Source organism: Neophocaena asiaeorientalis, unplaced genomic scaffold (assembly GCF_003031525.2).
Source record: "Neophocaena asiaeorientalis asiaeorientalis breed wild unplaced genomic scaffold, Neophocaena_asiaeorientalis_V1.1 scaffold337, whole genome shotgun sequence".
NCBI classification, from domain to species: domain Eukaryota; kingdom Metazoa; phylum Chordata; class Mammalia; order Artiodactyla; family Phocoenidae; genus Neophocaena; species Neophocaena asiaeorientalis.
The window spans coordinates 469,275-491,778 of NW_020175054.1; the positions used below are offsets into that span (position 1 = coordinate 469,275).

Below are 22,504 nucleotides of genomic sequence, written 5' to 3' on the forward strand. Positions count from 1 at the left end.
TGCTAAGTGGCAGAGAGCCAAGATCCATAGGCAGATCTGGCTGTCTCCAAAGCTAGGTGCTGTCCACAGGGATGCTGGGCTATGGGGCTCAGTGTAGAGAACTCCTCCACCCCATTTTGATCACAGTTAAGGTTGTTAGGATTGAGCCTTGGTGCATATGCTCCCATGAGTCTCGGGTGCCCGGTGTACAACCTTATTCCTGGTAGGGGACATGGCCCGGAAAGTGGGATTTTGGCATCCTCCTTTCACAGCATAAAAAAGTCAAGAGGTACTGTGGAGAGTCTCCCCAAGAAGAAATAAAGGTTTCTACTATTGAGGTATCCAATAGAGGAACTAAAAAAAAAGCATAACTACATAGGATTGAGGGAGGGAAGTGGGTGTGAGCTAAATCATTATCTATCATAGGAGGAAGACAATAGATAATGGCCAGTCCTGAAAACTCTAGATATAGTTATGTAAGCATTTTATGTAGAAATATGGAGGTAACTACCAGGCCTGAAAACACAAATGGCTTTAAGTGGTTATCCCTGGAATGAGGGGTGGAAAGGGAATGTTTTGCTTTTCATCATAAGCATTTCTGTCCCACTTGATTTTTTTACTTTATTTTGTTTTTAGCTGTGTGTTACATGTCTTTTTAAAAATACTATTTTTAATACAGGCTCTGAAAGTTAAAAAGAAAAGTACAGACTTTGGGGTCATCTGTGTGGATTCACATCCCACCTCTGCCAGTTACGGATCTTGGGCAGGTTAACCTCCCTAAGCTGCAACTTTAACCTTCCTGAAAATAAGGATAAAAACCATACTTACCCCACAGGGTTGTTTTGGGGATAAAATGAGGTAACGCATGTAAAGCACACGGACCAGCATTGGCCGAAATTCAGCATCTGTAATTATTAACCATTGTTATCATTATTAATAATAAACCAAGCGTGCAAGTAATACCCAGGGCTTTGCACATAGTAGGCACTTAATGGGTGTAAGTAATTGTTGAAAACCTCCACCAGAGCCTATAATTTCCCCCAACTCGTGACGCATAAGCCCCAGCGGTCCGAGGGAACACTTAAATACAGATGTGGTTACTCATTTGTTCATCACTCTGTTCGCCGCCGCAGTGTCCGCAGAGGGCGAGCCCTGCTCCCTGGACTCCCGCGCCAGGTTCTGGCTGCACACGTGATTCCTCCCGCGCGCGGAGGAGGGAGACAGCGGCAGCTCACCCGCTTTCAGGTCGCTGATGCGGGGCCATCACGTGGCGCAGCGTGAATCACTTCTGGTTTCACGCAGGCATCTTCCCGGGCAGGGGCGGGCTAGAGGAGGGGGAGTGCCGCTCGAGACTGGGGAGCGGCCCTGGTCCGCATCGCTCCCACTTGCCAGCGCCAAGGGGATGGCCATGCCGGGAGGGACGGGGCGGGGCAGTTTTACGGCGACAGCTTTCCGGAGCAGGGACGTCTTGAAGGACGACTTGGGATTGGCCGAGAGACGCGGAGCGGGCATTTCATACCCGGCCGAGGGTGCCGCGCTGCCCGCAGGCGAGGCGGGGTTTCCTGGGGACCAACGCGGGAGCCCCCCATCCCCCCGCGGAGGCCTTGCGCTCCGCCCACGGTCCTCGCGGCGCTCAGCGACCCTGCAGCTCCAGGCTGGTCTGCAGTAGACGGGGCGAGGGCGTGCGGGCCACCATCCCCAAGCTCTGCCGCACCTCGGCGCGGGTACGGGTTAGGTCGCGAGTCGCGGGACGCCGGCCGCTAGGCGGGGCGGGAGGCGGGGCGCTGACGTCGCGGCGCGGCCGGCAGCCGGGAGGCGGGGAGGCAAAAAAAAGCCTGTGGGCGGCGGCGGCGCTCCGAGCCGGATCCTGACCGCCCTCCGCCGCTGCCCAGTTTCTCACTTGGTCCGGGTTTCCACGCCTGGTTCGGCCAGCCCTCACCCGTCGCCGCTTCCCCCGCCATGGCCCTGGTACGGGGCGCCGAGACGGCGGCTGGGCCCTCCCGCTGGCTACCCACGCACGTCCAGGTGACTGTGCTGCGGGCCCGCGGGCTGCGGGGCAAGAGCTCGGGCGCGGGCAGCACCAGCGACGCGTATACGGTGATCCAGGTGGGCCGTGAGAAGTACAGCACGTCGGTGGTAGAGAAGACGCTGGGATGCCCCGAGTGGCGCGAAGAGTGCTCCTTCGAGCTGCCGCCCGGCGCCCTGGACGGCCTGCTACGGGCGCAGGAGACCGACGCGGGCCCGGCGCCCTGGGCCGCGGGCTCCGCCGCCGCCTGCCAGCTAGTGCTTACCACCATGCACCGCTCGCTCATCGGCGTCGACAAGTTCCTGGGCCAGGCCATGGTGGCGCTGGACGAGGTCTTCGGCGCAGGCCGCGCCCAGCACACACAGTGAGTGAGGGGCGCGCGGGAGTGGAAACGGTTAAGGGCCTCTTGGGGCGTGTCTGGGGAGACGCAGGACCCCGAACCTCGGCCTGGGCGGTGCGACCTTTTGCCTAGCGCTCAAGGGCATAAACCGACAAGTTGGTTCTTCGCATAACGGGGTCTTCTTCCGATCCCCAGATGTGCGCTGGGCTGTGCTTGGCAGCTGGTGTGTCCTTGGAAGGCCGGGGGGAGGTGAGATGGTGGCCTACTGTTAGGAGTAGATTGTCAAGTAAAGTTAGGAGTGGGATCCAGAGCCTCTTGGACTGTGGGAACCTCAAGAAGGAAAATCTTGGGGCCTCCGGGCGTGTTTCACTTTCCTCGAAGGGGAGGGGAACTGCCTTCGCCTTCGGGCGCCTGTTCCACACCAGGCCCGCAGGGGAGTGGGGAGGCCCTGCCTCGCCCCGTGGGGGAAAGAAGGTGCAGTGTTGTCCTCGAGGAGGGCAGAGGATGAACGGAGGCGCCCCACCAAATCTAGAGGCTGCAGAGGGCATCTGCTTCTTGCCTGGTACTGGGATGCCCTCTGTTGATTAGAGACGCCCCCGATTCTTTCCTTCTGTGTCTCTGGTCTGAGAACAGGAGACCCTTTCAGTAAAGGAAGGAAACGCTTTAATCAGGCTTCAAGCATCTTGACTGAGGTGGAGGCAGCACGTGCTTAATGGACAGTAGGAGACAATCTCCCAGTCACTTAAACCTAGAAGGGCCAGAGCGTTTACCAGTGGGTTTTAAAAAATCATTTATTTTGGCAGCGTTTAACTTTCCCTGTGTTAAGATCAAGGCTTCAGGCTTGGAGCCTCATTTCCTGTTTTGGGCTTGGGCAGGATCCAGAAGCCTGTCCGCAGGGCTGACAACCTGCCCTGGGTCACTCAAGTGTTTAACTGGGGTGACGCCACCCCTAGGCCCATGGGCCCTGGATGGGGAGGGTAAGGGGTTGGTGACAGTTGCTGGAAAGGTTTACCCAAGTGGAATGGCATCCAACTGAGTAAATCTAGGAAGGCTTGCTGGAGAAGGATGAGCCTGGTACAAACCCAAATGAAAGCAGGATTTGGATAGAAAAGGATCTGACCTTGAACATTTCAAAAATGTGGGTAGAGAAGGCCTTCGTGGCTCTTTGCAGCCTGGGGTGGGAAACGGGTTAGCATAGGGCAGGTTTGGGCAGGGCTGTGACTTAGCTCCATCTCCCCCTCCCCTGGCCTTCTCTCCTTCCCTCATGACTTGCTGTTTGGTTGCTGGGTGTGGATCATGTGGTATAGTTTGGCCCTTGTTTTGTTTTTTTCCTCCCCTTTTCTGTCCTTTCCCTCTTGCCTGGCTCAGGGAGCCCAAGGGGGTGGGGGTGAGGCAGAAAGCTCTCCTCTGGCTCTTGTAGCCCTTTCTTCTTCTGAAGAGGCTCCTGTCCCCAAATTCATTCCACCCCTTCTTTCCCAGTCCTTCAGTCTCCACCTCTCAGCTAATCTGACCCGACTGGTAGATAACACATCTCGGGCTGGGGGTGGGGGGCACTAGAGGGGAGACTAAGGGGCAGACAGAAAAAGTCTCAGCTTGTGGGGAGTGGCTTCTCTGAGGTCAGTGACTTGCATGGGGTGGGGGAGGGGCTTTGATTTTTTTTTCAGTTCCTGCTCTTGCTTTCTTCTTGGCCTCTGGATCTTCCTTAACTGAGTTGTCTATGTCTGTCGGCCCGTGTGCGCCTGTTTGCAGCCAAGGACAGTCCCCTTGATCTGAATGGGAGCCTTATTTACTTTATAGAAGTCATCTTTTCCACCAGGATCTTTCCACACCCACCTGGCTGCCTTTCCTCTGATGCATTGACCTGGGTTATTTATGGAACCTGGAGGGGGCAGGAGGAGGGGGACTTGTAGTGGGCAGCAGAAAAGTCTGTGAAATCAGCCTGATCTTTTAGTTTACTGGACCAAACAGCGTGCCCACTGACAGAGGGTGAGGGCTGCTGACCCCACTCCAGTTTGCACCTTCCACCTCTGGCTCTCATGGCCACCCTTGGTGGCCTTTCCTGGAGCATCTTGGCGTGAGCTGCTAAGATAGTGAGTCTGCACATTTTCCATTGGGGAGAGGACTGGGGTGTGCCCTCCTCAGCTTTGGATAATGGTGGCAGAGAACTCCAGGAGAGCACATGATAGCCCTTTGTTGCCCAGACAGAACTCCACTGGGGAAAGGCAGTCTCACGGTTAAGAGGAGGGGCCTGTGGAGTTGCAGATTCCCTTCCAAACCTGCCACCTTGTGGCCAGTCAAGTAAACTCTTGGTGCCTCAGTTTTCTCATCTGTAAAATGGGGCTAATTTATACCTTGACAGGATTGATGTAATGGATGAAATGTGTATGTAATTAGAGCATCTAGTGCAGTTCCTGGATATGCCTGGTGGTCAGTGAACAGCAGTGATGGTGGAGTGAGGTTTTAGTAGCCTGGTAGCTGTGATCTGGGAGATGTCCCCTGTCTCAGAGGAGCCTCTCACGTGATAGGAGGAGGTAATACAGAACTTAGCGTAGTCCTGGAAAGCCCCAGGACTGTGGTGGCAGGGTACTCACAGAAGTATGAGAGCTCCTCATGAAATGAGCTGGCCCTTCACAGCCCTCCACTACTCTCTTTGCTGCCAGAGGCTTGAGAATTGGGGCTAGTCTTGTGAGGCCTCTGCAGTTCTGAAGCCACGCTCAGATCAGCTTGCAGCTCTGCAGCTGTCCTCCATGGCAGGGCAGCATAGTGTTTAAGAACGTGGAGACTGAGGTTTCGCTCCCAGTTCTGTCACTTACTAGCAGGCAAGTTACTTAACCTGTTTCCTCGTTTCTGAAAAGGTAACACATGATAACAATCATAGAGTTGTACAAATTAAATAAGACAGGATCTCTAAAAACTTTAGTATCATTTTAGACACATAGCAGGCTTTCAAGATATTAGTGTTGGGTTACTCTCAGGGCCCTCCTTATGTGAGGGTGGTGATGATGGGGGCTGGGGTTCTAGGTGCCTCAACAGCCCCCAAAGCTCCTTTGTTAGTGGGGTGCTCTTTGAGGTGAGGGATTTCACTGGAGGCTTCCAACTGATTGAAGAGAAAATTGTCAAAACAACATGTAATGTAATACACAAGGAAACTAATTATAACCGTCTCCCCTCAGTAAAGCCCTACATGGATCATCATGGGTCTCAAAATCCCAAGAGCTGCTTCTTTATTTATTTGGCCATGCTGTGCTGCTTGCAGGATCTTAGTTCCCCAACCAGGGATCAAACCCGGGCCCCTGCAGTGAAAGCGCCGAGTCCTAACCACTGGACCGCCTGGGAATTCCCTCTTTAGCTTCTTTAGATGCGTCCTTTCTGATTTTTACTTCACCATCATCCATAGTACTCCCCAGTGCGTGCTCGTGTGGAGTGAAGTGGTCCCTTCTGTAAATAGCCCCCTTCCTGGGCCTGTTGGATGGATGGTTAGAGTCTGGCCCCTTGGGAAGGCCAAGTCTGTGGGCTCGGTTTGGGTTAAAACGTGACCATGGGCAGGCTGCAAATGTGGCCCCCTAAGAGGCTCTGTCAGCCCTGGTCAGACCTGTCTCATTGATTTTATAAGGGCCTATGGGAGGCCTGTGGCTGAGGAGGACTTAGGTTGGAGACCAGAGCTTTCTGCCTGGCTGATGGTGGTGGCCTGAGACCTCCTCGAGGAGGGCGGGCTTGGGGGCAATGGGAGAGGCAGCTGAGGCAAATGCAGCCTGCTGGCCTAAGGTAGACCTAAGGTGGGCATGGTCTTTGAGGGCGTCCATCTGTCCCTTAGCCTCCAGATGGCCTGTGCATTACTGTTGTAGGTAGATGGTCCATGACCCACAGCCTTATCATGTTTGCAGATGTGACTGCTCCCCAGGAAGCAGCTGAGGCCGCGAGGGTCCTTGGCTTTGGCTCCTGCTCCAACCCCCGACCTGGCTGCTGGGCAAGTCTGCTTTGGCCGCGGGAAGGGTGTGGCTGTACTTAAAAGCATCAGTTAGGGCGGAGGCTGCATCTCCCTGAGTTATGGGGCAGTTTTTATCTGGGGTTGCTTGAGCAGCAGTGTCTGGGGAGTGGGGAGTGACTCTGCCGTCAGACTGAGCGGCTTCCCCTTCCCTCTGCATCTGGCCCCGTTCTCCCCTCCCTGCAGGCAGCCAGGGACAGGCGCAACTCAGCAGAGCTCCATCCTAGCGACCTTGAGGGCTGTCCCTTTCTTCTGATGGGGGCTGTCTAAACTCTTTATTGCTGCCACCCTGGTGCTGTGACGCGCTCTCCAGCGATGCTAAACGGCTGGTCTGGCCTCGTCCAGATGTTTCCCCTGCCTTTCCCACCTTGTGCTGGGACAGATAATTAACACAATGACAGGAGCTCTGTGTGCTCTCTGGGAATCAGTACCCTATTTTTTCCTGTGCAGGGCCGACATCTGCAAAATAGTGTGGTCATGAAGAAGCTTTGCCCTTCCCCACAGCCAAGTAATAAGTCCGCGATGTGGGTCCTTTATGCACCTGGCAGTCCTGTTAAGGAAGAGGCTTTGCCCTTACTGAGTTGGCCTGTGGGGGTGGTCCTGGGCCCAGGTCTCTCCGCAGTGAGCAGAATAAGCAAGTTGAGCTCCCAGGAAGCAGAGCTACAGAGTTGCTGGGAGGGGCTTTGTCACGGGCCACCTTGACCTTCAGCTGACCCTGGGGGTGGCGAGGAGAAGCACAGCCCTTAATCATGGAATTCTGATGTCAGAACTGGAAGAGTGCTTAGAAGTGTGGACATTGAGGCTGGGGAGGGAGAGTGACAGGCTCTCAGCTACTCAGCAGTTAGGGAGGGTGGGGCTCTCTGTGGTTTCTTTTAGGCCCTGACAGCCTGAAGAGCTGTCAGATTTGGGATAAGGAAGAGACGGCATTTGGGAAGCTGAGTGCATCCCAAGGTTTCTGTGGAAGTGCCTGAGAGGTTTTAGGGAGAGAGGGACATTTCAGCTGGGAGGGGGAGGGAGCCTTGGGGCTTCTCTGAGACCTGGAGGGACGTCTAATCCACAGGCCTTTCTGCCTGGGCAGAGGACAAGGGAGGCCACTGGTTGGGTGGGAAGTTCAAAGGAGGAGAGGACATGGACACAGCAGCCTGCATGCCCAGAGGGTGCAGTCTTATTAGGAGGACGGACCCCCACATTTGGAGGAAGGGCCATAGCCAGCTGCCGTATTTTGGGGCCTAGCCAGGGAGCACTGGAGATGTTCAGAGCAGACGGAAGCCCTGCGCTCAGCTCTGGTCAGGGAAGGCCTCCCTGAGGAGGAGATGTACACCGGGCCTGTCAGGCTAGCCATCAGAGATCCTGGTCTGCCACCCCACCTTCTCTGAGTTCCCATATGGACAGCGTGTAGCACTCCATTTTGGAGGATTGTCATTGCCTTGTTTGTCTAGCATATCATTTATTAAGCCGTTTTTAGGTGCTGGCACCATCCTAAGGATTTGACTTACATCAGCTTATAGCAACCCCTTGAAGTGTAGGTACTGTTACTGTGTTTAACGAGTGAAGAAACTGAGGCACGTAGAGGTGAAGTGACCTTTTGTTTTAAAGATTTTTTTCTTTTGATGTGGACCGTTTTTAAAGTCTTTATCGAATTTGTTACAGTGTTATGTTTTGGTTTCTTGGCCGCAGGGCATGTGGGATCTTAGCTCCTCGACCAGGGATCGAACCCGCACCCCCTTCATTGGAAGGCAAAGTCTTATCCACTGGACCACCAGGGAAGCCCTAAAGTGGCTTTTCTAAAGGCACACAGTACATGGCAGTCAGGATTTGTACCGAGACAGCCTGGCTTCTGATTCTGTGCTCTTCGCCACCATACTGTAACACCCATCTGAGTCCTCTCCCATGTTTCCCAGGGTTCAGCTTTGCATGGAAGTTGGTGCTCAGCAGCTGCCCTCCTTAGGGTTCCTCTCTCCTCCCCAAAGCCCATCTCTTTGGTTAGGCTTGGGGGCTCTGGAAGCATGACCTGCTTCTCCTGTGTGAGGCCTTGGCTGGTAGGGGTAAGTGCATTTAGTCTGCAGCTCCGTGTCTGGTCATATCTTTCTCAGGGGATGGGGGTGTTGCCTGGTACATTGGGAAAGAGGGTATCACTGCCACTAGACTGTCTCACAGGAGCTGGGGGAGGCCTGGATCATTAACAAATATAAGACTTCCTGACCTTTCCCAAGAAATCACATGCTTGTTTTACTGTGACAGAACACTCTGAGCCATCCATTCCTCCTCCTACAGTCATGCAGTGGTTTGCTTTTTTTTTTTTCCCCCCTTTCTTTTGTTCAACATCTAAGAAGCAATTACTGGGCAACCACTGTGCCTAGGTCAGGGCTTTGGAGGAAACATGAGAAAGAAAATATAAAGCCCTTTCCCTAGAAGGGCAAAAATATGTTTGAGACAAGACTTAACACAGGAAGGATAATTAACCAACAAAGCAGCATATACAAAATATGAGAGAAGGAAAGGGTCAGAAGAAGGACCAACTCACCAGGATTGGAGTGATCAGGGTGGGCTGCCTATAGGAGGCTGGACCTTGAATGACAGGTGGGGCTTGGTGGTGGCTGGGTGAGTTTCTGGGAGGGAGACCCAGAAGGGAGGGAAGGAAGGGAAGGTGAGTGTGGTGGGGCTGAGCCAAGAGAGGGAGTGGAGGGGAGCCAAGCTTAGTTTCCTATGTGCCTCTCTCAGCAAAACAACCTGGCTTTCTTTACTTCTTATTTCTTTTTGAGTAGTTTACCTGGTTCAAAACTCTAAAGATACATAGGGTTCACAGTGAAAAATCTCCCTTGTCCTGACCTTGAGTCACCCAGCTCCTCTCTTCAGAAGCAGTCAACATTACCAGTTCTTCTATGCTTTTAAAAGCCAATGCGTTATAGATTTCTTCTCCCTCTCCCATTGTGTTTGCACAAGTGCAGCCTTCTTCACACACACAGGTCTGTACCTATGATAAGTCTGGCTTCCCCACACAGGGGTATTATTGCTTGTCTCCTCCTGTTTCAAGTCTGAACTGAGACCCTGACAGGAAGGCAGCCAGTACTTAGTTTTGTCCTCTGTGACTGAAGACCCTGTTTGGGGTGAATATGGGGTTAGGAGCAAACTGGGGAGGGGAGTTTGGTTAAGTAGAATTTCTTCCTTATTCCCTTGTCTCCCCTGGGAGAGGTCATCCTGCTGGTTTTCTCCTTTCTCTTGGGCGGGGTCATCACTCTTTGGTCCTGGGCCACCTCGCTCCCAAGGGGCTGATGACAGCCTGTAAAAGGCCCTGACAGACAATAAACCCAAATCTTTACGTGTGGGTTGGCCTACTTTTCAGAGTGCTTTCCCAGCAGCACCTCACTTCCTTCTTCCCTGAGGGCAGGGAGGGTGACCCCCATTTTTACTGAGGTCAAGACTGGGGTCTCAGGAGTGGAATGACTGATCCAAGGTCACATGATTCATTAGTGGCAGCCAGATTTCTAACCTCCCGAGCCCAGTGCTTTTTCCCTACATCATGCTTTCAACTATACATACTTCTATTGCTGTGTGGTTAGACTTGGCTCCAAGCAGGCGTGGGTCCCTGGCCTCTGTCCGAGGCAAGCTGACAAAGAGATAAACCTTTGGAGCCTACAGCAGCAGGAGGGCTGAGGACTGGCTGAGATGTTTGTGGCCAGGAGGGAGGGAGGCTGGTCCTGGCTGGGCTCTGAGGTGAGCTGAGCAAGCCATGCCCATGGAGCCAGGGGTAACTAATGAAATGATGGTTCTGGGCTCCAAGGACTGTTGGTGCCGGCACAGAGCCAGAGTAGGTGATAAGAGGCCTGATAAGAGGCACTGTCCTCTCCTGCAGTTGTGCCTGGCTTGCAGTTTTACCATCGATACCAAATCAAAGGCAGGATGAGGTTGTGAGTGTTGGGAGCCATCAAGGATTGGCCTGCGGCCCACGCGTCTCCTCTCTGATCGTGTGTGAGGAGGACTGCCTGAGTGGGGGATTTGGAGAGGAGGGAAGGCATCTAGATGGAGGAGCCTCTGGGGAAAAGGCTTTTCCAGCCGTCTCTTCAAACTCCATGTAATACAGTTTTAGTTGACATTTCTCCCTGCCCCTAACTGGCTTATTTTATCACCCTTCTTTGACAGAGGTGAAGTGGGTGGTTGAAAGCCACTTCAGATCCAGGACTAGAACCTGGGTCTCCTGTCTTCCAACCCTTGCGTTTTTCCACTATTCCTTTAAAATAATTTTTTTCCCACTTATTTTTGGTACTGAAGCTAAGCCCTGCCAATGCCATCTCATTTATCCAGCAGGTGTTAGAAGGTATTCCATATATCAGGCCCTTTCCTTGCCTGGGTTGGGGGGCATAAAAGGTGAGTAACATTTTGTGCAGTCAGTAAGCAGTGAGAGCACAGGTGGAGTGGCTCTGCCTGAGTGCCACTGCAGGGGACGAAGGGGGCACTTGGAGAAGGGCACTGCAGCCCCTCCTACCTTCCCCATTGCTCCTGTCCTAGTTTAGGCAGGTTTTTTTTTTTTTTTTAAACATCTCCTCTAGACTGTTAGCATAGCTGCTACAGCATTTTTGTAAGCCAGAATGCCAATTTATTAATTTATGATGAGAAATAACTGCTGAGGCACAAGGAGTTGCCTGGGTCAGCCTGGCTGTGGGACCTGTCCTGGGTTGGCCGGCTCTGTGCTGGTTTCTGCTGCCTTGCCCCTCTGCTGCCCCTTTCCCTGCTGTCCTTTGCTCTTCCTACAGCACAGCAGCCATAGGTTTTATCCTTGTTTCCTACCCTGTAGTGCTCTTCCAGGCCCAGAATAAGGCTACAGCTCTTTAACATGATGTTTGGGGCAGTCTCCTCTGCTCCAAAGCACCTTTCTGCCCATCTTCACCTCTCCAGCCCTGGGCATCTGTGTATTCTTTTCCTCCCACCTGGAATGTCTCTTTACCTGCCTCCTGACCCATTGTTCAAGGCCCAGTATAAATGTTACATCTGTCAATGAAAATCATCAATAAGAACCTATAATAAGAATAGAAAAGAGTTTTCTTTGAGCCAAACTGAGGACTAGCCTGAATGCCCACTTCCCAGATTACTCTGAGAAACTGCTCCAGAGAAGCATGGTTTCCAGCACAGTTTTATATCTTGTCAGAACAAAGAACATTAAATAAGTCAGGGATACTGTACATTTCAAGAAAACACACACACGCACAGAGATCAGCATCACGTACACAGCAAGTCAGCATGACCTTGCACCTGGCAAAGGAGTCTTATCAAAGGAGTACCAGCATTGGTGTCCCAGGAAGATAAGCGTTTAATCTTTATTTTTAAAGAATGGACATTCTTTACTTTTGGTCACTGTGTCCTTTTCTCTAATAATTAAAGCAGATGTACAATGTAGGTTTGATAGGCCACAAACAGGCTATTTTAGTTAGCATAAGATTCAAGTTAACTCACAGATAAGCCAGAATGACCTCCCTATATCTCAATATGTGAAAATTTCTTTTATCATGTCCTTCACTACTCCTCCCAAAATTGTCTTCTCTTTAACCTTCCTGTGCCTTTTATTTGTGCATTTTTGTGGTGTTAATCACCTTCTTCCTTTATTTATGTAGCCATCTTATTTCCCCACCAAGATGTAAGCTTCTCGAGGACACTCCCTTTCTTATTCTGGCAAATACTTGGGAAACGTTTTGAGCCCGGCTGAGGCCTTCTCTGGTTGGTTGGGATTTCAGTGGCGAGTTCCCTGTGCCTCTGAGACTTTGTGAGTGTCAGGATGAGCTGTCGGGATCTCACACGCCACGCCCTGTGCTGAGGCTACTGAGATGAGTAGATAGTTAGCACAAGGCTCAGGGATTCAACCAGGAGCAGGACTCAGTCATAGGACAGGGAGAAAAAAGCCTGTGTCCTGGCCCAAGGCTACCCTCTGACTTCCACAGGGATCTAATAGAAAGACCCTGTTAGTCTCAAGTGGGACCAGAAGGGGAGTATAGATGAGTCCATAGGTGTTTCTAACCATCTCCAACAGATGCGGGTGCTTATTATTTTTTTTTTAAATAAATTTATTTATTTTATTTTTGGCTGCGTTGGGTCTTCGTTGCTGTGCGCGGGCTTTCTCTAGTTGCAGCGAGCTGGGGCTACTCTTTGTTGCGGTGCGCGGACTTCTCATCACAGTGGCTTCTCTTGTTGTGGAGCACGGGCTCTAGGCGCGCAGGCTTCAGTAGTTGTGGCACATGGGCTCAGTAGTTGTGGCTCACGGGCTCTAGAGCTCAGGCTCAGTAGTTGTGGAGCATGGGCTTAGTTGCTCCGTGACATGTGGGATCTTCCCGGACCAGGGCTCGAACCCGTGTCCCCTGCATTGGCAGGCGGATTCTTAACCACTGTGCCACCAGGGAAGCCCCACGGGTGCTTTTTAAAAAACATAATCATGATGCTTGTATCACACACACAAAGTCAACAGTTCCTTAATAACCATCCAATCAATATCCAGTCCATATTTAAATTCCCTTAATATCAGAACTGTCTCTTCATAGGTGGTTTGTTGAATCAGGATCCAAACAGGGCTCCCTTCCATACTGTGCCTGGCTGTTAAGTCTCCCAGGGGAACAGTTCCCTCTTGTTTCATACCCTTACCTGATGGAGGAGCTGAATCACTTGTCCTTGAGAACATCCCACATTGTAGCTGATGGGTTTCTGCCAAAGCAGAAATTGCGGGGCCTTGGGAGCCTGGGGAAACGGGGACAGGGTGAACAGTGTCTGAAGGCTTCAGGCCTTTTGAGAGCAAATGATTTCATCAATACGGTGTTGCTTGAAGTGGCCGATGGCTGGCCGGCCTGGATTATAGGAATTTGGGTTAGATTGTTATGTCCATCAGAATGTTATGGACAGGTATCTTGGTGTCTTCTCCTAGAGTTTTCCCCAGCATCTACTTTCTGAGTTGCAGTCTCTTCCCCTCTGGAACCCTGCAGCCCCTGTTTGTACTGACTCCCTAGAGAAGCTGGATGGGGAGAGTGAGGCCAGGAAAGGAGAAATGGATCAGTATGTCTTTCCTTCACGTTGGTTCTTCACTTTTCATTCTAGAAGATTCTCCAGCCAGTACACTGGGTAGCACAGCTGTCTTCCTAGGGCCTCTTGGCTTCCTTTGTCTTGGGGTGGGGTTCAATTCCTACAGCTGTCAGATTTGCAAGCCCGTCATCCCCAGCATGGTGGGAACTGTTCCCTAGCCTGAGGTAAGACCTGTCTCTGAAGAGGCCAGGGCAGCCACGGCCAGAAGAGAGAAGCTGCAGACCTGGTGGGCTGTAGCCAGAGCAGGTAAGGCTCAGGTGAGCACCAGCCCAGTTACGTTGGAGATTGTGGTATTGGGGACGTGAGGAAAACAAGCTACAGGAGCAGTCTGCTCCCTGACTAGCAGGTGCACCCAGCTGTTTTTGTTTCTCCGGAGTCACCTTCATTGGCATGCAGGGTGTTTGAGGGTCAGACTGAGCACTGTGGCGTGACGCCCGGGAGCCGCAGGGCCTTTGGCCAGTTCCTCGCCCCTTACCAGGCCCCTGCAAGGCCCTCTCATACCCAGTGGGACATGAGGTGCAGTATCTGTCATCTGATTTGAGATCTCAGCCTGGGAGCCGTGCGTTGGGGCAGGAAGGGGAAGACATGCACTCAAGTGTGTGTTTTGCAGTGAGCCTTACAGAGGCAGCGCATCCCAAGCAGTGAGAGTGGCACTGCCCAGCTCCTTCTCTGGGAACTACATTCAGCACCTCACATCAAGCCCTCGCCTTAGCTTTGAACTGTATCTGTAAGCATCTGTGCTTTATCTTTATTTATTTTGTGCATCCGTTAGCAAGATGTGTCCTAAGGTAACTGCTTCTTCACTTTATGCCGTTTCAGCTTATGAAAGGTTTCATAGGAATGCTCCACTTTTGGATAGCAGGGGAAACCTGTAACTTTAAAGTTCAAAGTAGTGATGAGTATAAACAATATTTTGTGACATCTGCAGCAACCGTAATGTGGTATGAAAATATCGGTTTCTCTTGGTGACATATTCATAGGTACTGCTGCTATACCACTACAGTTGCAAAAATTCATAATTGAAAGAAATACTAAATTTCAGTTAGAGATTGGGGGAAATAAAGATGTAATTTTTCTCCCATCTAACACAGACCCCCTGTTTTAGAGAAATCCTTTGGTTGGGCAGGGACATGGGGTTTCTGGGCCCGGGTGTGTGGTGTATTGCACTTGCAGAGGGAGGCATCCTAGTGCAGTGATCAAGGCTAGAGGCCCTGGAGACAGGGAGCCTGGGTTCAAATCCTGGTTCCCTGTGTACTAAAAAGAAGCATCTGGCTTAACCCTATGGACTTCTCCCTGCCCTAGTGTTTGCATCTGCAAAAATATATAAGAACTAACACTTGTGTGGCGCTTCCTGTGTGCCAGGCCCCGTTCCGAGTGCTTCACCTGTAATCTATGCAATTGTCAGAGTGGTCTTGTGAGGGGATTGGGCGCCCATTACCCCCATTTTATAGGCAGGTGTGGAAATGCATAGAGAGACTGGGTAACCCACTCCAGGTCGCACAGTGGGCGTGTGGTGGGCTGGGGCTTACGCCAGGCAGCCCTGGCTCCAGAGTCCATGCTGGAGCCACTCTGAGGTCTGCTTCCCACACCTGCCTCCTGGGGCTGTTAAGAGGATGACTGGGATCTGATTTGGTGTGTTGAGTGCTTAGCATAGCGCCTGCACACAGTAGGTGCTAAAAGAGAGGTATGGTTGTTAATGGTGATAAGATTAGGGCCATAGTGATGGGCTAGAGTGGGGTCAACACCCGACCTCCATTCAGGAAGTGGGCACTTCCCGGATCTGGATGGTGTATTCTGTCAGCGAAGTTACTGAGATTCTTTGCTCAGAAATGGGGGATGAGGGCTTCAGGGTTAAAGAAGGTGCCCTTTTGGAACTGTCTGTCCCCATGAAGCCTGGCACGTGGCTCCTTCCTCAGGAGGCTCTTCTTGGGGACAGGGGGCACCCTCTTTGCTCTGGGAGCTTCTGGTCTCACGGTTAAGACCTGTGGGTTTGTGATGATAGAAACATTACACAGTTGTTCAGTTGTGAACAGGGACAAACAAGTTCCTAAGTTAATTCATAGATTAATTTGTTAGTTCATTGAAAATATATTTGAGAGACCACTCTTTTAAGTCTGGTGACACACAGATGAGGAGAATAAAGTTCCTGCCTGTAGAGCAGGGGAAGACAGACATTAAACAGCCGTGTATACATACATCATTTTACTGTGTGGGATACACACACACACACACACCCTGTGTCAGGTAGTATTAATTATGCTATAGAAATAAACTGGGTAAGGGGCAGCTGTAGTTGGGGTACTCAGGGAAGACTAAGGAGATTCAGATGAACTGAGACCTGATGTGAGTGAGTAAGTGAGTGAACTGTGGCCTGAAGATCTGGGCCTGTGTCTCAGGCAGAGGGAAAAGCAAGAGCAGTGGCCTGGAGATGGGAACACTGAAGGCCAGTGTGGGATGAGAAATGCAGAGAATCAGAAGACCCGGCACCCAAAGGATGAGCCCCTTCTGCCATGCTGAGGAGTGGGGTGTGATGTGCTCCAGTTTCACCTGCCTGCTGGGTGAAGCATGGATGGCAGGGAGGCAGGTGAGCAGGGAACTGTAATGTTCAGCAGGGAGATGTTGGTGGACTGTACTGTAGGGTGACAGTGGTGAGAGGGGGTTGAATTCTGGGTATAATTGGTTGGTAGAGCTAAGTTTAGATGTGGGGTGTGAGGGGGAAAAAGAGACAAGGATGGTTCCTGGGTTAGGGGTGTGAAATAAATGATGTGTGGAGGCTTAGGAAGGGGCACCATTATTTGGGTCTTAAGCTGAACTTTGCACTGATAATGTTACCGAACCGAACTCAGATCTGCTTGCCTGACGTGTAGGAAAGCCAATCTACTGACACTGAGTTGTGGTGAAGGAAAGTACAGTGTTTATTTTCAGGGCACCAAGCAAGGAGAATAGCCAGCTCATGCTCAAAAGACCTGAACTCCCTGATGGCTTTCAGGCAAGGATTTTTAAAGACTGTGCTAGGGGAGAGGGTCATAGGATGCCTGATTAGCTCATGGACCTTCTTCTGGTTAGTTGGTGGTGATGTTTTGGGAATCTCAGTCATCAACCTTCTGGTTCCAACCAGTCTGGGGTCTACATGCTTGTGGTCAGCAAGTCGTCACCATCCTCTACCAGATTGGGGAGGGGTCTTAGTTTCTGTAGAACATCTCACAGATAGGCATCAGATTGTTATCTACATCCCTTCTGGAGGAACTCCTGAAGTCTTGCAGCTCTGTTTTTCTAATCATTAACTACTTGAGTCTGCTCTTTGGAACTCAGGGAAGGCCTAGGAGACTAAAGCCTTTTTTTCTTCTACAAACAAGAAACAGGGGACACAGAGGGGCTTTTGTGTCCCAGAAGGCCCCGCAGAGTCCTGCTTGGTTTCAATTTCTCTTTTTCTTTGATACTCCTCAATCCTGAAGGGAGCAGGGGCAGGACAAGGAAGGGAATAAAGTTTTGAATAGAGAGATTAATCATAAACTCAGCAGGTTAACTCAGTTTTAAGGGGACCAATTTCAGTAAGAACTGGAGACAGGCCAGGTGTGTGCCTGGGCCTGTGGCTCTCAAGGGCCCAGCACCCCCAGAGTGACAGGAGCCACCCTGGCACTTACATGTGTGTGTTTGACATCGCCCTAGGTCTGCTTCTCAGAGTGTTGAGATTTTTCAGTTATACTATGTGGCAGCTGTTAGCTAGCCCAGCTCTGTTTACTGAGAAATGGGTGGAGTGCTTGGTATGGTGGGCCTGGGAGCCCCACTAGCAGGAATAACTAGGGCCATAATCTTGGTTAACAGGTGAGGCAACTACCTCCTCCCTTTATCCCCCCTTTGTCTTCTGCCCCTGCAGAGGGTGGGGGTGGGGCTGGTCCCGCAGGGTAGGAGGCTGAGGGCTCCTAAGTCCACACTGGGCCTGCTGAACTTTGTCAGGCAGAGGGAGCCTGGGGGAGGTACGGTGGCTGAGCAAGGGCCCTTTTTGAGCTTTTCTGTGGTTCTGCATCTGCTGGGGGAGGCTTGACTGCTCTCAGACATGGTTTTAGTGGCCTGGGGACAGGACAAAACCCCGAGGTTCCCTTAGTGACCTTTCAGGGCTCCATCCTCCTGGGATTGTGCCAACCCTTTGAAGGGGGTTCTGGCCTTCATACGCCACCTCCTTGCCTCTTTGGGCCTCTGTGGTGTACCTTTTCCAGCCTCTGTCCTCTCAGGGTGTCTGGAGGCCCAACGTTTGCATTCAGCTTGATGACAAATGCTGTCCCTCGAAGGTTAAGAACGTGGGCTGGGAGCTAGGCATCTTCATGTTCTAGTTCCGACTGTATCACTTACTAGCTGTTTGACCTTGGGCAAGTCACAAACCTTCTCTGTAACTTAGTTTCCTCATCCACATAGTGGGGATAATGGATCTCGTCTCCTGGACTGTGTGGATAGCAAAAGAGGTACAGAGTTTGGCACACAGTGAGCATGCAGTAAGTCTAGCTCTGCTGATTCTGTAGCACCAGTCATTTGTCCTGCCTCTCAGGTGTGGTCCACAGGCCAGCAGCCCTGGCATCCCCTGGAAGCTGGGTAGAAATGGAGCCTCTCAGGCCCATCTGCACCCATTGCATCAGAATCTGCATTTCTACCAGACTCAGCGATCCTTTTGTACTTTGCAGTTTGAGAAGCGCTGTTGTATGTCACTCCCGAAGAGCAGTGTCTGTAGCGGCACATACCTCTTACATGCAAGGAATTCTCCCTTACTGCTCCTTTCCTGATGGAGCATGTCTTGGCTGCAGTCATACCTGGGACAAGTCCCAGATAATGATTATCTTTGTCAAAACCTGTTTCCTGAGCACACGCTTCCTGGGCTTTGGGGAGTTCAGGTGCTCAGACAGTGCAGGGGTTGAGGTGGGTGCCACGTAGGTGGAACAGTTCAGTACCTGCAGTGAAGGATGTGCAGGTTGTTGTTTTACATTCTGTAGGGGCTGAAGAATCTAGGCTTTGAGAGCTGAGTGCGTGTCAGGGAAATTGTACTGGGGCAGAATCACTGTCCTTCTTCCTGTCCTGGAGTGCTGTTTCAAATGCAGCTTTGTGGAACAGAGGCCTTGTTCATTTTAGCACTCTTTATTCATAGAAAGTACTTACTGATGCCTGATCCTCCCCCATGTATGTGTTCCTTTGATAATTTGTCCCGGGTTGGGGGGAGGGGGAGAGAGATGAGGGTTTCTAGGGTCAGCTCTCTCGGAAGAAGTGGGTTCAGTGGACTTTGGAAGGCAAGCCTTGGCTGGGCAGGGGAGAGACGCAGGTTTCTTCTGTGTAACAATTGAGTGTCCTTGATGATATACCCAGGTGGAGGGAAAGTTGGCCTCTGATCCATGAAGTGATGTAGAGCAGGCAGGGGACCGTCCTACTGTGGTTCTCACACTGGGTCTGATGAATTCAGTCACCTGAGGAGGTACTCCCTTCCACCTTGAAATGTAGATTTCTAGGCCTGGCCTTTCTAATTCAATAGGTTTTAGGTTGTATCTTAGTATGAATAGATAAAAAAGAAATCCCGCACTGATACATGCAGGTTCGGGTGCCGCAGCTGTAGAGTTTTGAAGATGAGTCTGTCTCGTGAGCCACCATCTAGATATGTGCTGGGGCCGTGGTCAAATCCTAATTGGTTTTGGCCAGGTCTCAGCCACGGATGGGAGTGACAGGCCTTTGTCCACAAGCTGTTGGTTGTGTGGCCTTGCCATCACCATCTCAGCCTGTCACACTTCTGGGAGAAGGCCTGCTCCAAGTAGCTGGCAGGGTCCAATGAGTCCTGCCCCTGACTGATAGGGAGACAGATGGCAACAGTGACTGAGGGTCCAGAGGCAGGTCCCAGCCATTCTCAGCCTCACTCTGCTCTGGATGGGGGAATCTCAGAAAATGGTGAGGAAAGTCTTCTTTTCCCTCCTGGCCTCCCTGAAAAGCAAGTCCAGAGAAGAACCCCAAATTCCCTGGGGAAGAGCAGGGGAAGCAGAAGTGACCTTATGGGGAGGGGGTTGGGAAGGGCGGGGGACAAGGATCCTTTGGGCCGAGGACCTGAGCCTCAGCTGGGCTAGTAATGTAATGCATCCTCTTTCATCGAGGGGTCGGAGGGAGAGGCGAGGAGCCTATTCTGTCTCAGCCAACTGAGAGGATAAGATAGGAACGGGAATTTTCTTTTGTCTCTTTTTCCTATTACGACAGTAATATATGGCTCTTATAAAAAATTCAAACAGGACAAAAATAGGCAATGCAGGAAGTGATAGTTCCCTGCAACCTCACCCCGCAGAGATAACCAGTGTTGCTGCTGTGGTGTGTGGAGTGTGACCAGCTGGGGCTCAGGACCCGTGACCCTTATGCCCAAGTGAAGGATGTCTGTGCCTGCGGATTCCCGTCGCTCAGGGCTTGGTGGGTCTGCAGCTGGAGTCCATATACTTCTCTTTGCCCCACCTCCCAGACTCTTTCTGTGCTAAATGAGGCCTGGTCCAGGTTTGGCCAAGGTGACTTGGCCTTGAAAGAGTTAAGGGGTCAGGCCCAAAGTGGACGCTGGGTTGGGAAAGCAGTGGTGTGAGGATGTTGATGCTAGCTGGTTTGTCTTTCTATTAAATGTCTCCTCGTGCCCCCAGACACATCCTCACACGCATCCCGGCAGTCTGTCTCTCAGCTCTCTTCTCCGCTCCCTGCCCCTCCTCCCCCATCTTTCCTCCCTGTGCCTGCTCATCACGAGAGCGGCACGTAAACACCCACACACCCTCTGAGCATAGCCCTCCGCCGTCCCTGCTTGTGCCACCGTCTGTCCTGACCCAGCCTTAGTGGGAGTGGTCTCTCAGGTTTGGGAGGGAAAACCGACAGCCCAGGCTCCCTTCACTTAGGCCATCCAGTGGTCCCCAAGCCATAGCCTGCAATGGACACCTAAGAGGTTAGTCATGGTGGACTCTTCCAAAGGGATGCAATTGGAAGTGTCTCTGGGAAGACCTTTTCTTTTCTTTTTTTTTTAAAGTCACAGCATTTAAACCTACCACCACCACCGCCAAGCCCTTGCAGTGACTTATTTCTGGACATTTGGATGTGCAGTGACTTTCATACAAAAGATCTCCCACTTAATGTCCGTGAGAAGCTCAAGGAGCTGGTGTTGTGGGGTGAGCGGATCTTAGGTGGGAGATGACCACCACAGCATGGACTGAGGCGTGTGGGGTGTGGTACAGTGTGTAGTGTTTGTGTGTGGTGTGGTGTGTGTATCCTCTGAGGGACTTGGAGCCCTTCAGTGACCAATTTGACCACCTCCACCGGGCTTTATTCCATGTTCATGCTTGGTTGGCTGAGTCCAGAATTCTATGCTGGAAGCTTTTCCTTCAGAATTTTGAAGGCATGACTCCATATGGTGCCCAGTGTTACTAATGAGGACCTGATGCTATTCTAATTCCTGAATGTACAAACCTGTCTCCCCTCTTTGGAAACCTTCAGGGTCTCCTGAATGTACAAACCTGGTGCTCTGAAACCTTGCAGTGATACCTGCTGGCTGGGTCTTTCCTTGTTCACTGTGCTGCATGCTTGTGGGCCCTTCTGTGCTGGTGCTCATGTCCTTCAGGAGAACTTTCTTGTATTGTTTCTTTCATGATCTCTTGCTCATTGTGTTCTCTGTGTGCTCACTGTGTCTTCTTTTTTTAATTAATAGAGTTTAGTTTTAGTTTTAGGTTTACAGAAGAACAAGTGGAAAGTACAGAGAGCTCCCGTATATATTCCCTCACACCCCCTCCTGCTCTAGTTTCCTCTATTATTAACCTCTTACATTAGTGTGGTACATTTGTTATGAGTGATGAGCCAGTAGCAATACATTATTATTAATTAGAGTCTCCTTCCTGGCTGCTTGTTCTTGGATAAGTTACTTCACCACAGAGCTTTGACCTCCTGATCTGTAAACTCCCAGGTTGGTTGTGAGGTGTAAATGGAAGGGAGATGAGCACCCCCGCATTCCTTTGTCACACACGGTAGATGCTTACAGATGAGTGAGTGCTCTTCCCCTTCCCTGGGTCTCTTGCTTAAGGCCCGTTTATGCCTTCTTGTCTGTTCCTCCAGCTTGCAGAGGTGTTCCTGGCAGGGCTTGGGGTGAGTAAATGAGCGGGTGAGGTATGTGTGTGTGTGTGTACATGCACTAGTGTTCCTGGCCCTGGGCCTCTGGGTGAGCTGTTCTTTCTTGGACTCACTGGTGGCTCAGAGCAGAGCTTAGGCTGGGACTAGCCAAAGGAGATGATGTAAATGGGAAAATGTGGGTAGGTGTGTCTGTACCTGGGGCCTGGAGTTGAAAGGGTTCCTCTCAGACCTGGCCTTGCTGCTCTGGGCCTCAGAGTTTCAGGTGTAGGGGGCTGGGACAGGGGAGGTCTCTGAGCTCCAGGGAAGGTGCCGGGGCAGGAGGGTCACTTGGCTGCCCTGCCTGGTAGTGCCAAAGATCTTCCCCTACGTGGGATGTGGTTTCCTTCATCACAGAAAAGTTGTGGGTAGTTTCTTAGCTGTTCCTGTGGCCTGGAAGGCGGCAGAGCTTATGCGTCAGAGCAGAAGCCTGTGTGGGGAGGCTGTCTTGGCTCCCGAAACAGAGAGGGGCTCTGAGAGGTACCTGTGACCAGAGCCCCGGCACCCACTTCTCACAGGTGGTACAAGCTGCACTCGAAGCCAGGCAAGAAGGAGAAGGAGCGTGGAGAGATCCAGGTCACCATCCAGTTCACGCGCAACAACCTCAGTGCCAGCATGTTTGACCTGTCCATGAAGGACAAGCCTCGGTCCCCCTTCAGTAAGATCAAGGACAAGATGAAGGGCAAGAAGAAGTTTGATCTGGAATCCGCCTCTGCCATCCTCCCAAGCAGCGCCCTGGAGGACCCCGAGCTGGGCAGCCTGAGCAAGATGGGCAAAGCCAAAGGCTTCTTCCTCCGCAACAAGCTGCGGAAGTCTTCCCTGACCCAGTCCAACACCTCGCTAGGTTCGGACAGCACCCTGTCCTCAGCCAGTGGGAGCCTGGCCTACCAGGGCCCCGGGGCCGAGCTCCTCACCCGCTCGCCCAGCCGCAGCAGCTGGCTGTCCTCCGAAGGGGGTGAGTGGGGAGGGGGGAGGG

General features: G+C 51.8%; 1 protein-coding gene across 2 annotated transcripts in view; it reads left to right on the forward strand.

Annotated features, from left to right (window-relative positions):
* Positions 1 to 1,817: 1,817 nt before the first annotated feature.
* RAB11FIP5 (RAB11 family interacting protein 5) overlaps positions 1,818 to 22,504 on the forward strand; it is a 35,680-nt gene continuing 14,993 nt past the window's right edge. For both annotated transcript variants that reach the window (XM_024764000.1, XM_024764002.1), the window contains exons 1-2: positions 1,818 to 2,369; positions 22,047 to 22,483. In XM_024764000.1, the coding sequence (XP_024619768.1) occupies positions 1,939 to 2,369; positions 22,047 to 22,483 (868 nt within the window). In that variant the 5' untranslated portion in view covers positions 1,818 to 1,938. The remainder of the gene's footprint in view (positions 2,370 to 22,046; positions 22,484 to 22,504) is intronic.